At 47.6% G+C, this 11397-nt stretch overlaps 1 protein-coding gene across 1 annotated transcript in view; it reads right to left on the bottom strand.

Moving 5' to 3' along the window:
- PLCD4 (phospholipase C delta 4) overlaps window positions 1-9288 on the bottom strand; it is a 34096-nt gene extending 24808 nt beyond the window's left edge. Inside the window, exons 1-4 of the mRNA XM_008058851.1 lie at window positions 8984-9288; window positions 3042-3097; window positions 2748-2906; window positions 846-1074 (exon numbers count right to left, since the gene is read on the bottom strand). Of these exons, the coding sequence (XP_008057042.1) occupies window positions 846-1074; window positions 2748-2906; window positions 3042-3063 (410 nt within the window). The 5' untranslated portion in view covers window positions 3064-3097; window positions 8984-9288. The remainder of the gene's footprint in view (window positions 1-845; window positions 1075-2747; window positions 2907-3041; window positions 3098-8983) is intronic.
- Between the last annotated feature and the right edge of the window lie 2109 nt (window positions 9289-11397).

Genomic DNA, 11397 nt, shown 5'->3' with positions numbered 1-11397 from the left:
CAGACTGGAGTGCAGTGGCCGCTCCCGGCCACCGCAGCCTTGACCTGCTGGGCTCCGGCGATCCTTCCGCCTCAGCCTTCCAAGTAGCTGGAACTACAGGCGCGCGCTACCACGCCCGGCTAATTTTTTGATTTATTATAGAGATGAGGTCTCACCAAGTTGCCCAGGCGGGTCTCGAACCCGCGGGCTCAGGCAATCCACTCACCTCAGCCTCCCAAAGGCGCGGGATTACAGGCTGAGCCACCGAGTCCGGCTTCTACACATTTTCAAGGTTCAGCTCTCATGCTATTTCTTCCCTGAAGCTTTTTCAGAACTCTCTCAGGTAGAATTAATTAAATATCCTCCTTTGAACACCCGCTAAGTACCATAACACTTCTATGGCATTTAGATTATTTACACAAATTCCATACTTTCTACTAGCCGAGGCAATGTTTGAATCTTATTAATCTTTGTACCCCTACGGCCTGGCACAGTGCCTGATGCATTCTGCTTAACACTTTAAAGAGATTGCTTCCCACCCCTATGGTAGTTAATGCTTTTGGGATCTTCTGTTCAGCTCTCAGGGACAGCACCTTTCTTGCTCCTCTGTGTCTCGCTGTCTTTTCCTCCAATCCTGAGGCTCATGATTCATGCCCAAACCCTGCCTTGTTATTCCTTTGCTATCCTAGCACCCATTTCTCCCTCAGTGTCCTCATCCTCACATTGGCCTGAACTTGTCCCTGCCCATACTACCTGGACCCTTGGGCTTCCCTAGTCCAGCACCCTCTCCCACCTTCCCTAGACCTGTAGCATCCGACTCCTTCAGTGAATCCCCCAGCCCCATCCTGACTCTATCCTGCCGATACTGGTCCAGCCGCTCCTGTTCGTCCATGCTGGTAACAAGGTCCACCAACAGTTGGAGGCCTCGCATCCAGATCTGGGCCTCCTCAACACTGTTGGCCACCAAGTCCAGGTTGGAGCTGCGGCCATGGAAGACAATGGTGAAGCCCTGCTCCAGGGGGAATTCCTCTGCCAGGCTGCGCAGCAACTCAGAATCATGGCCCTTACGCACTGTCTCCACATCAGAGATTGAGACTGCCAAAGAAGAAGCAGGTGGAAGCACTGAGGAAGGGAGTCCAACAAATTGCAGGAGCTAAGGACCCCCTTCTCCATGAAGCCACAGAAAGGAGGAGCCCCAGCTGAATCCAAAAAAAGTGTTAGCACAGAGATCCTGAGATCCACACGAGCCATTGGTGTTTTCATTTTTGTTTTGTTTTTTTTTTTGAGTTGGAGTCTCACTCTGTCACCCAGACTGGAGTGCAGTGGCCGCTTCCGGCCACCGCAGCCTTGACCTGCTGAGCTCTGGTGATCCTTCCGCCTCAGCCTTCCAAGTAGCTGGAACTACAGGCGCGTGCTACCACGCCCGGCTCATTTGTTTGTTTGTTTTGTTTTGTTTTTGTTTTTAGCCATTGGTGTTTTCAAAGGCAGCATGGCGATGGCAAGGGGCCTGTGCTGGGAGTGGCAAGACCTGGTTTCAGCCCCAGCTGGCAGCATGACACAGAGCAAAATATCTTTACCCCTTAGTGTCCTCATCTGAAATAATGAATGGTCCCTTTCCATGCCAGTCCTGATGGCGATTATAGAAGAACTGATGGGGATGACAAATGGAAACACATTTGAAGGGCAGAAGCAGTTACACCAAAGCATTATATGCCCAAGTTCAGTTCTCTCATTCCAGGTTTGAGGGCTTTTTCTTTCCAGATGTCTAAAAGGGAGCCAGAGAAATTCTTCTACCTCCTTACCTGAGCCGGATGTGGTATGGATTATGAGCTTTAATTATGTCTCTAAAGCGACTCTCTTAGATGTGTCCTGTGATCAAGTTTTTAGAGGTGTCATAAAGATTTTGGCCAATAGAATATACACTGTTATGATGCATTTCTGAGATTAAAAAATTTTCTCATAATGGCTAAGAATTTTTTTTTTTCCCTGAGTTGGAGTCTCACTCTGTCGCCCAGACTGGAGTGCAGTGGCCGCTCCCGGCCACCGCAGCCTCGACCTACTGGGCTCCAGCGATCCTTCCGCCTCAGCCTTCCGAGTAGCCAGAATTACAAGCATGCGCTACCATGCCCGGCTGATTTTTTGATTTATTGTAGAGATGAGGTCTCGCTGTCCAGGCGGGTCTCGAACCCGTGGGCTCAGGCAATCCACTCACCTCAGCCTCCCAAAGGCGCGGGATTACAGGCTGAGCCACCGAGCCCAGCTGCTAAGAATTTATTAAATGCATCCTGGAATTAGATCCCATGATAACTGTTTTACATACTAATTCATTTAGTCCTTGTAACCTACTAGGCAGATATTGTTTAATCACCATTTTACAACTAAACTGAAGCTTAGTTTAATTACGAAATAACTTGTCCAAAGCCAATCAGCTAGAATGTGGCAGAGCCAGGACTTTAATTCAGGCAGGCTAACACCTGAGATCATGGTCTTAATATAATAATAGTAACAACAAGATATGACCTATGATTTATTGAGCCTTACTATGTGCCAGGACTTTTCTCGGCCCTTTATATGCAGTAACTAATTTAATCCTCTTGAGAGCTTTAAGAGGCAAACTGTTATGACCTCAGGCTCAGACATAGCCACAAATAGGACAGCACAAAGACACACTCTGGTAAGGCCCTGGTCCCTCCCCTGCCCTCAGGCTGCCGGACTCCTCAGGGTCCTATTCACCCATGTGCCCACCCCTAGCTATCCAGGCCACTCACAGCTGGGCTTGGCACTGCTCCTGGCCTGCCGTGCATGCCAGACTGTCATGCCGTCGTTCTGAAGTCTGAAGTATCTCAGCTTCTTCCAGCTTTTGGACCTCACCTTGCGCATCAGCATGCCTTCCTGCATCAGCAGCAAGTCCTGATCGGTGGTCAATCCTGGCCCAGGAAAAGCAGGGGCTAGGTAGCCAGCAGGGCAGGTAGAATGCCCAGAAAGAGCTCTGGAACAGGGGTCCAGCCCCCTTCCCTTCCCTGGGCTGTCCCCCAAACCCCTCCTCCTGCAGGAGTACTCACGGTCTTGCAACAGGGATGCCATTACTCACTGCTCCACCAGCTGGCAACAGAGTCACCTAAAGGAGCAAGGAGGAGCAAAGGGTTTTGAGTGAATCTTGGAGATCAAAGGAGGAAGAAAAGGAAACGAGCGTTTCCGGAGTGCCTACTATGTGTCAGGCACTTCATTTATGTAGTCTGCCGCTATTTTTACTTTCCTAATTTGAGTTTGGTGACACCGAGGCTTAGATAAACTAAGAAGCCTGCCTCAAATTACATAAGGATCAGAATTTAAACCCAGATTATGTCTGATCCCAGAGCCTCCATTGTTTTCCATTGCTATCTCCAAACAGGGCTAAGTCAAAGTGTCTGCAAAACACCTCCTTGCTACCCAATACCCTACAATCTACTAGGTAACCTCATGCCACACTTTGTTGACTCTCCATCCTCTCATTATTAGAAACCATCATCTTGCTGGCCTCTCCCTTTCAGAACCTGGAACCTCTTCACACTCTAGACTACTCTTTTCCATGTGGAATCATCCCAGCTTCCCTACTCTGGGAACCCTCTCCACACTCCCATGTAGACTGTTCAGCTCCTGCAGGACTACAGCAGAGTATTTCTTTTTTCCTCTTTTACACTTAGTTGTCTTCTTCTACTGTCAGGTGGTAAGGCATATTTCACACTTTTTCATAGCACTTACGAAAAAGCCTCAGAGGTGCATTTTCTTTTTTTTTTTTTTGAGTTGGAGTCTCACTCTGTCACTCAGACTGGAGTGCAGTGGCCGCTCCCGGCCACTGCAGCCTCGACCTACTGGGCTCTGGAGATCCTTCCGCCTAGCCTTCCAAGTGGCTGGAACTACAGACGTGTGCTACCACGCCCAGCTAATTTTTTGATTTATGGTAGAGATGAGGTCTCACCAAGTTGCCCAGGCGGGTCTCGAACCAGCGGGCTCAGGCAATCCACTCACCTCAGCCTCCCAAAGCATGGGATTATAGGCTGAGCCACCAAGCCCGGCAGAACTGCATTTTCAAATTTCCTTTACCTACTAAAAAATGTGCAACACCTTTGAGATACATGCTGTCCAATTTAGGACCTGGTTAAGTTGTCCTAATAGCTGACAACAAACTTCTTTGAAAAGAACTAGAAGATCTGATATAGCCACACTGATTCTAGCTCTGCCACTAGGAAATACTTGACTTTTTAATTTTTATTTTTGTAGAGATATGGCCTCGTTGTTTTGTCCAGGCTGGTCTTGAACTCCTGAGCTCAAGCAATCCTCCCACCTTGGCCTCCCAAATTGCTAGGATAACAGGCATGAGTCATTGCATCTGGCCCTAGAAGTACTCAACTCTTGCCCAGATCACGCTGAAATTAATAAAGCTCATGAAACATAAACTTCTATGCTTTTATATAAGCAAAGAAGCTATACTTGAATAGAAACATGTTACTTCTTTCAAGGTAGGGTATCACTACTTGAAAAATATGTTATGCTCCTTAATTTAAAATGTTAAAAAAATTTTTTTTTGAGTCAGAATCTCACTCTGTCTCCCAGGCTGGAGTGCAGTGGCACACTTACGGCCACACAGCCTCCACCTGCTGGGCTCAGGTGATCCTTCTGCCTCATCCTTCCAAGTAGCTGGAACTACAGGCACATGCTACCATGCCTGGCTAATTTTTTGATTTATTGTAGAGACAAGGTCTTGCCAAGTTGCCCAGGCTGATCTCGAACCCCTGGACTCAGGCAAACTTCTTGCCTCTACCTCCCAAAGTGCTGGGATTACAGGCGTAAGCCACTGCACTCACCCTAAAAAGTTTAAATTTCTAAAAAAAAAACTTAAAAAGAATCTGTAAAGCAATCATTCAATTAGTGTACCATTAAAACATTTTGCAGTTCAACTCACTATATTTTATAGATGAAAAACAAGAAGTCCAGAAATGTGATGTGACTTGTCTGAGGTCACACAGCATATTAGTGCTCCCTCTCTCTTTGATGGGAAGGACCCAATAAAGTCACCCAGGAGTGACTAAGTCTTGAGAAAGCATGTAGGGAGGTCACTGGATATATAGCTTCCCTGACTACAGGAACTAGAGAAGGCTTTCTTTCTTTCTGTTCTTTTTTGAATCAGAGTCTCACTCTGTCATCCAGGCTGGAGTGCAGTGGCACGCTCACAGCCACTGCAGCCTTGACCTGCTAGTCTCAGGCGATCCTTCCACCTCAGCCTTCCAAGCAGCTGGAACTAGAGGCATGCACCACCATGCCCAGCTATTTTTTTATTTATCACAGAGATGGGGTCTTGCCAAGTTGCCCAGGCTGGTCTCGAGTCCCTGGGCTCAGGCAATCCTCTCGTCTCCACCTCCTAGAGTGCTGGGATTACAGATGTGAGTCACTGTGCCCAGCTGAGAAGCCTTTCTATTTTTTTTGGGGGGGGGGAGGTTGGAGTCTCACTCTGTCACCCAGGCTGGAGTGCAGTGGCACGCCCAGGGCCACCACAGCCTCAACCTGCTGGGCTCAGGTGATCCTTCCACCTCAACCTTCCAAGTAGCTGGAACTACAGGCACGGGCCACCATGCCCGGCTAATTTTTTTAATGTATTGTAGAGATGAGGTCTCACCAAGTTGCCCTGACAGGTCTTGAACCCGTGGGCTCAGGCAATCCTCTCACCTCGACCTCCCAAGGTGCTGGGATTATAGGTGTAAACCACCACACCCAGCTGAGAAGTCTTTCTAAATGGGTAACAATGTGTAGGTATCCAGAGTAAGAAGCCAAGGTTGGGAAGTAGTCTCTCAGGAAACAGTTCCAGGAAGAAAGTATATTGCTGGCTTGGGCTGAATAAGTGTGCCTAGGGGAAGACCATACAGAGGGAAGAAGAGATCCAATGTATTCCTGAGAGACAGAAAAGCATCACTGCTTTTCTGGGTAGGGATGCACAGTTTGGAATCTGAGGTTTACAGAAGCTATATGAAGACTGAAGTAGAAGGTAACAGGTCTCTCTTAAATTTCTTAGGTCCTCAGACTCCAGGAGAGTGAGGCTGGCCTGGGGCTGAAGTCTAATCTCCCTTGCCAAAATTCTGCCTTATCTTTTCTTTGAACCTTAGCTCCACCTCTGTGGCACAGGGACTCTGGAGTGGACTTTGGGCCGACAAGAAGATGGAATTACCTTCCCTAATACCTGTGTCCAGGAATGTCACAATGTTGTCTTGAAACATGGGAAGCCTGAGAACAGAGCCCAAGTGCCTGAACATCCCATTCTGGAGATATCTCCATCACAAATCAGCCTTAGAAAATTATTTTTTCCTCCTTTTTCTAATTCCTCTAACCCAAAGGCTTAGTCTTGCTCGTCCAGTGATGCTCTCATTCATGAATCCCTATTTTAAACTTGTTTCCAAGTAACATGTGGTCATAAGGATGCCAGTTTCAACTCAGGGAGCCACAGAATGTCAGAGCAGGGCTTCATTTTATAGAGAAGGATCCTGAGGACTAGAAAGAATGGGTGAACTAATTGGGTGCGGTTGCTCACACCCGTAATCTCAGCACTTTGGGAGGCAGAGGTGAGAGGATTGCCTGAGTTCAAGGATTAGAGATCAGCCTGGGCAACTTGGCGAGACCTCATCTACTCAAAAAATCAAAAAATTAGCCGGGCATGGTGGCACGCGCCTGTAGTTCCAGCTACTTGGAAGGCTAAGGCAGAAGGATAATCTGAGACCAGCAGGTCAAGGCCGAGGTGGCCATGATGTACCACTGCACTCCAGCCTGGGTGGCAGAGTGAGACTCGGACTAAAAAAAAATAAAAAAAAAGAAAGAATGAATGAATGAATGAATGAGTGAACTGCCAGAGTCATCTAATGAGTGATAGAACTGGAACTAGAACCCAGGGACTACAACTGGAAATACAACCAACTCAAGGATTTGACCATGACTTTGCTCTTCGCAAGGGCCTTCTCTAAGAAGTAGGTTGGAGCAGGGCTAGGAATCAATGTGGGACAATTATGTTTTTTCTCTCCCCTCCATCATTTTCTATTCCCTCTTCCCTCTGTAGTCCACTGAATAGCCTTTTTTTTCCTTTTTCGCACTTTCTTTCTTTCCCCATCCTATGACTGACCTGGTTCTTTTCCCTGTCCCCCGGCTCGGTCTTCTCTCTCCCGACCTCTTTCTGTTTGCTCACTTGTGTCAATCTCTCCTCTTCTCACCCTTTCTCCCCAACACCTCTTCCTGTAGGTTTCCTCTTTTGACTCCACTTATTCTCAACAGCTCTGATTCTTATCTCCTTTGAGGATTTTGAGACCACGGTCCAGGAGGGAGAACACTTGGGTTTGGACACTCAGTAGCATATCCCTCTACTCAGTCTCACTTTTCCCTGTAAACTAGGAGACTGACTAAACAAGCTGCCCAGAGAATGTGAGTTAGAACCTAGGTGTTCTAGGTCTTGGTGTTAAAGATAGGATTGGAAGGATGGTCACAGCTGATGCAGGTGCAGTGAGGAAAGAAAGAACAAAGGGCTTGGGAGTGAGAGCTCTGGAAAGGGCACTCAGGATAATGCCTGAGATAAGAGAGACTGAGTCTTAAATATTAACTCCTAGACACATATATGGAGATCTTCGAGGATACAGATAATTTCCTCTCTTTTTTTTTTGAGTTGGAGTCTCACTCCGTCACCCAGACTGCAGTGCAGTAGCCGCTCCCGGCCACCGCAGCCTCGATCCGCTGGGCTCCGGTGATCCTTTCTGCCTCAGCCTTCCAAGTAGCTGGAACTACAGGCGCGCGCTACCACGCCCAGCTAATTTTTTTGATGTACTGTAGAGTTGAGGTCTCACCAAGTTGCCCAGGCGGGTCTCAAACCCGCGGGCTCAGGAAATTCACTCACTTCGGCCTCCCAAAGCACGGGATTACAGGCTGAGCCACCGAGCCCAGATGATAATTTACTCTCTAATACAGATGGGAAAATAGCCCAGGGCTGCAGAACAAGATTTGGTCCTCAACCTCCAAGTGGCTTCATGTCACCTGGAGATGCACTTTGACAGAGTTGCCGGTGGCACCAATGGATTACAGAGGGACTCGGGATGTTTCAGGTCTCTCTGAGGAGCAGGAAGGAGAGAAACATTTAGTCTATTCCTTTGCTTCTGAGAAGAATTATGCCTAATCTGGTTCATATAAAGACAACAGAATGGCTCTGGTCACAGGCCACAGCCCCCAGAGTGTCAGAGCTTGAAGGCTCTTATATAGCACATCTAATCCAGAGGTTCCTAGCTACACTGGTATCTCCTAGAGAGTGTCTTAAAATAGGGATTCCTTAGCCCCACCCAAAATCTAGAGTTTCCAAGGATGAGAATATATTTATTTTAACAAGCACACCTGGTACACAGGCAAGTCTGGAAACCCCTAAACTCTCTCCAGTCACAGATCAGGAAGCTATGGTTAGAGGTCCCACAGCTAGTTATGGGCAGAGGCAGAACTAGAAGCAAGTTTTCCTCCCAGCACAACACTCTGGTGCACCTAGAAACTACTCTGGCCCATTATGCAGGCAGAGAACAAGGAATAAAATTCAAACCCAACTCTTTCCAAGGAACTCTCATAACTCTCTCCCTGTTACCAGGGGTTTTTGACTCCCCACTAGTCTTGGCCAACCCTCATTTTGCAGCCCTCAACAATTTGCTAATGAGTCTGTGATAAAGCTTGGCTACTCCAATTCTCTCCCTTCCCTTATTGGGGGTGGGGCTCTCTTCTGAGGGGTGGCTAGGGTCAGCACTCCTGGCCCTGCGTAGCTAAGAGGTTCCTCATATAAAGGGGCGACTGACACAGCCAAAAGAAAAACTGCAAGAATCAAAGAGGGCAAGCTAGAGAGAATCAGGAGGTGGGAGCCCTGTAGAGCTGCTTTTAATCAGGGTGGATAGGCATCTGGAGGGCAGAGTTAAGGTAGGCAAGACAGAGCTTGAGCAGAGGCTAGTCAGAGCCTCCAGGCCCTTACCGTGGGCAGGATAGAGTGGCAGTCCTCTGTCTGCGAGCTATGCCTCCCGAGCTCTGCGATGCCTTCCACTGTGGGATGAGGAAGCTCAGCCTGGCTCCTTTTCTCCTTGGCTCCTTTTTGCTCTCGCTTTCCTCCTTCCCTCTGCTACTGCCGCTTGCTGCTGTGACTGGCAGAGTTATAGCCGGAGAGAAGGAGTAGGGTGGGGAGAGGTGTGGGCTCTCTTCTCAGTCCAGCCCATCCAACTCTTAAAGGCCCAGGACACTGGTCCAACGTGAGGGAGTAGTGGGGGTGGGAGGGGAGAAAAGGATTAAGGGCACCATGTCTCCAGGGAGGAGGAGCTTGGCTGTTCTTCATCTTGATGCCAGCCCTCATTGACCCCAATCCCACTGCAGCTCTCAAAGTGAAACCCAAGGATTGTCTGAGTTGCAGTGCTCTGTGAATCACCGCTTTTCATTCTGGTCCGTCTCTGCATGTAATGCGGCTGTCTTTGTCCTTATTTCTTCTGGCTGCTTTCCACAGCGTCAGTTTCCACTGGCCTCCTCCTGTGTCCCTGAGTCCTCAGGGCCTTGCAGGGCACTCAGTCTAGCACTGTCACACAGGGAAAGAAAGAAATAGATGGGAAAGGAAGAAGACAGGAGAAAGGGAGGAAAGGAATGATACAGTGTAGAGGGACAGATGGGTTTGTATCTATGTATATTTTAGGCACTTGCTAAATATTGAAAGAATGCACATATCAATGTGTGAGACAATTCATTTGTTCTTTAATACCCATTCCTTCCATGAGCATTTGTTCAGGACCTCCAGGCCACGGGTCATAGCCCTCAGAATAAAGGCAGCACCTTCAGGACACACGCACATGTTTATAATAGTGTATGTAGAGATGAAGCAGCCTCATAGTGTGTAAGAATCCAGATCAAAGAGAGAAGCACAAGACTGGAAACACACTAGCAAAGGAAAGTAATGAGCACCTTACAAGGGTGAATGGACAGGAAGCTAAAGAAGCCAAGACTGGGGAAAAGGGTTCAAATTAGGAGAGAAATCGGGGACTACAAAAAGGGTTCAAATTAGGAGAGAAATAGGGGACTACTTTATGATGACTCTATACTTCACAGTGCGAAAACACAGCCCAGGGAAGTTTAGGTAATGTCCTGGACTTACAAATGTCAGCAGCAGAGACAACCAGCCCCTTGCATGCTCACAAGCACTGTGAGTTGGGATCACTTTTGCTCTGCTTTGGGAAGACTGTGGGGTATGGGTCTTTCTGGACCAGTGGACTGTAAGTCAGCTGAGGGCATAGGGTACAGCCCTGTACTTGGAATTTTGTGGGACCCTTTTCCAGTGAGGTGCTATCTTAATCATAGACACAGAGGGAATTGCACGAAATGATGTGTTTTCAAGTGTGCTGAGATCTGGCTACCTCTCATTTCCCCAAACACCCCTCAACTGCCTAATAGTCTACCATTAGCGATTATTTATAGCTACACACTTTTTAGTCCCATTAAAATAAAATCCTCCTAAGTGATTACCACAAAAGTCAAGATAGTGGTTATTTTGGGGAGAAGGGAGGAATTATGATGAGATGGGACACATAGCTGGCTTCTGGAATAGCTGGCCAAGTTTATGTCTAGTCCTGAGTGCTAACAAGGGTCTTCACTTTATAATTTATTGAGCTATATGTTTTCTTTGCGTAGTTTTCTATATCTGTGTTAACTTTTGAAGGCTTAATGGTTTTAAATAATTTTATACATACGTTGAGTTGACTACTTCTTTACTGAGAGCAGGTTTTGATAGAGGAGGAAGATTATGAAGGGAGGGGAAGCATTAAGAAGGAGGCCATTCATGGAGAATAGGAAGACGAAGGGGCATCACATTTTTTTTTTTTTTTTTTTGAGTTGGAGTCTCACTCCGTCGCCCAGACTGGAGTGCAGTGGCATGCTCCTGGCTACCGCAGCCTCAACCCGCTGGGCTCCGGCGATCCCTCCGCCTTAGCCTTCCAAGTAGCCGGAGTTACAGGTGCGTACTACCATGCCCGGCTAATTTTTGATTTATTGTAGAGATGAGGTCTCACCAAGTTGCCCGGGTGGGTCTCAAAAGCACGGGATTACAGGCTGAGCCACAGAGCCCGGCCTGGGACATCACATTTTAAACTATGCTGACTTCAGATTTGACATAATAGAGGCCCCGTCTCACATGCTTGTCTTGCTCCCCCATTTCTACTTCCCCAACACCACTGTTTTATTTTTCTAAGCTCCACCCTCCACCTTCACACTCCCCTCTCCTCTTCCATGTCCCAGGATTATATCATCTTTCTGAGTCACTATTTGCATCAATGTTGCCCAACTTCCTCCCCTTCTGGGTGATCTGTGAGGTATTACTATTCACTCTGGATTTTCTTCTTTTTTTTTTTTTTTTTT

This window comes from Carlito syrichta, unplaced genomic scaffold (genome assembly GCF_000164805.1).
Source record: "Carlito syrichta isolate Samal-C Ts95f unplaced genomic scaffold, Tarsius_syrichta-2.0.1 Scaffold303646, whole genome shotgun sequence".
In the NCBI taxonomy this organism is placed as follows: Eukaryota; Metazoa; Chordata; class Mammalia; order Primates; family Tarsiidae; genus Carlito; species Carlito syrichta.
The sequence above is the reverse complement of the archived record's forward strand: the minus strand, read 5'-3'. Positions and strand labels throughout refer to the sequence as shown.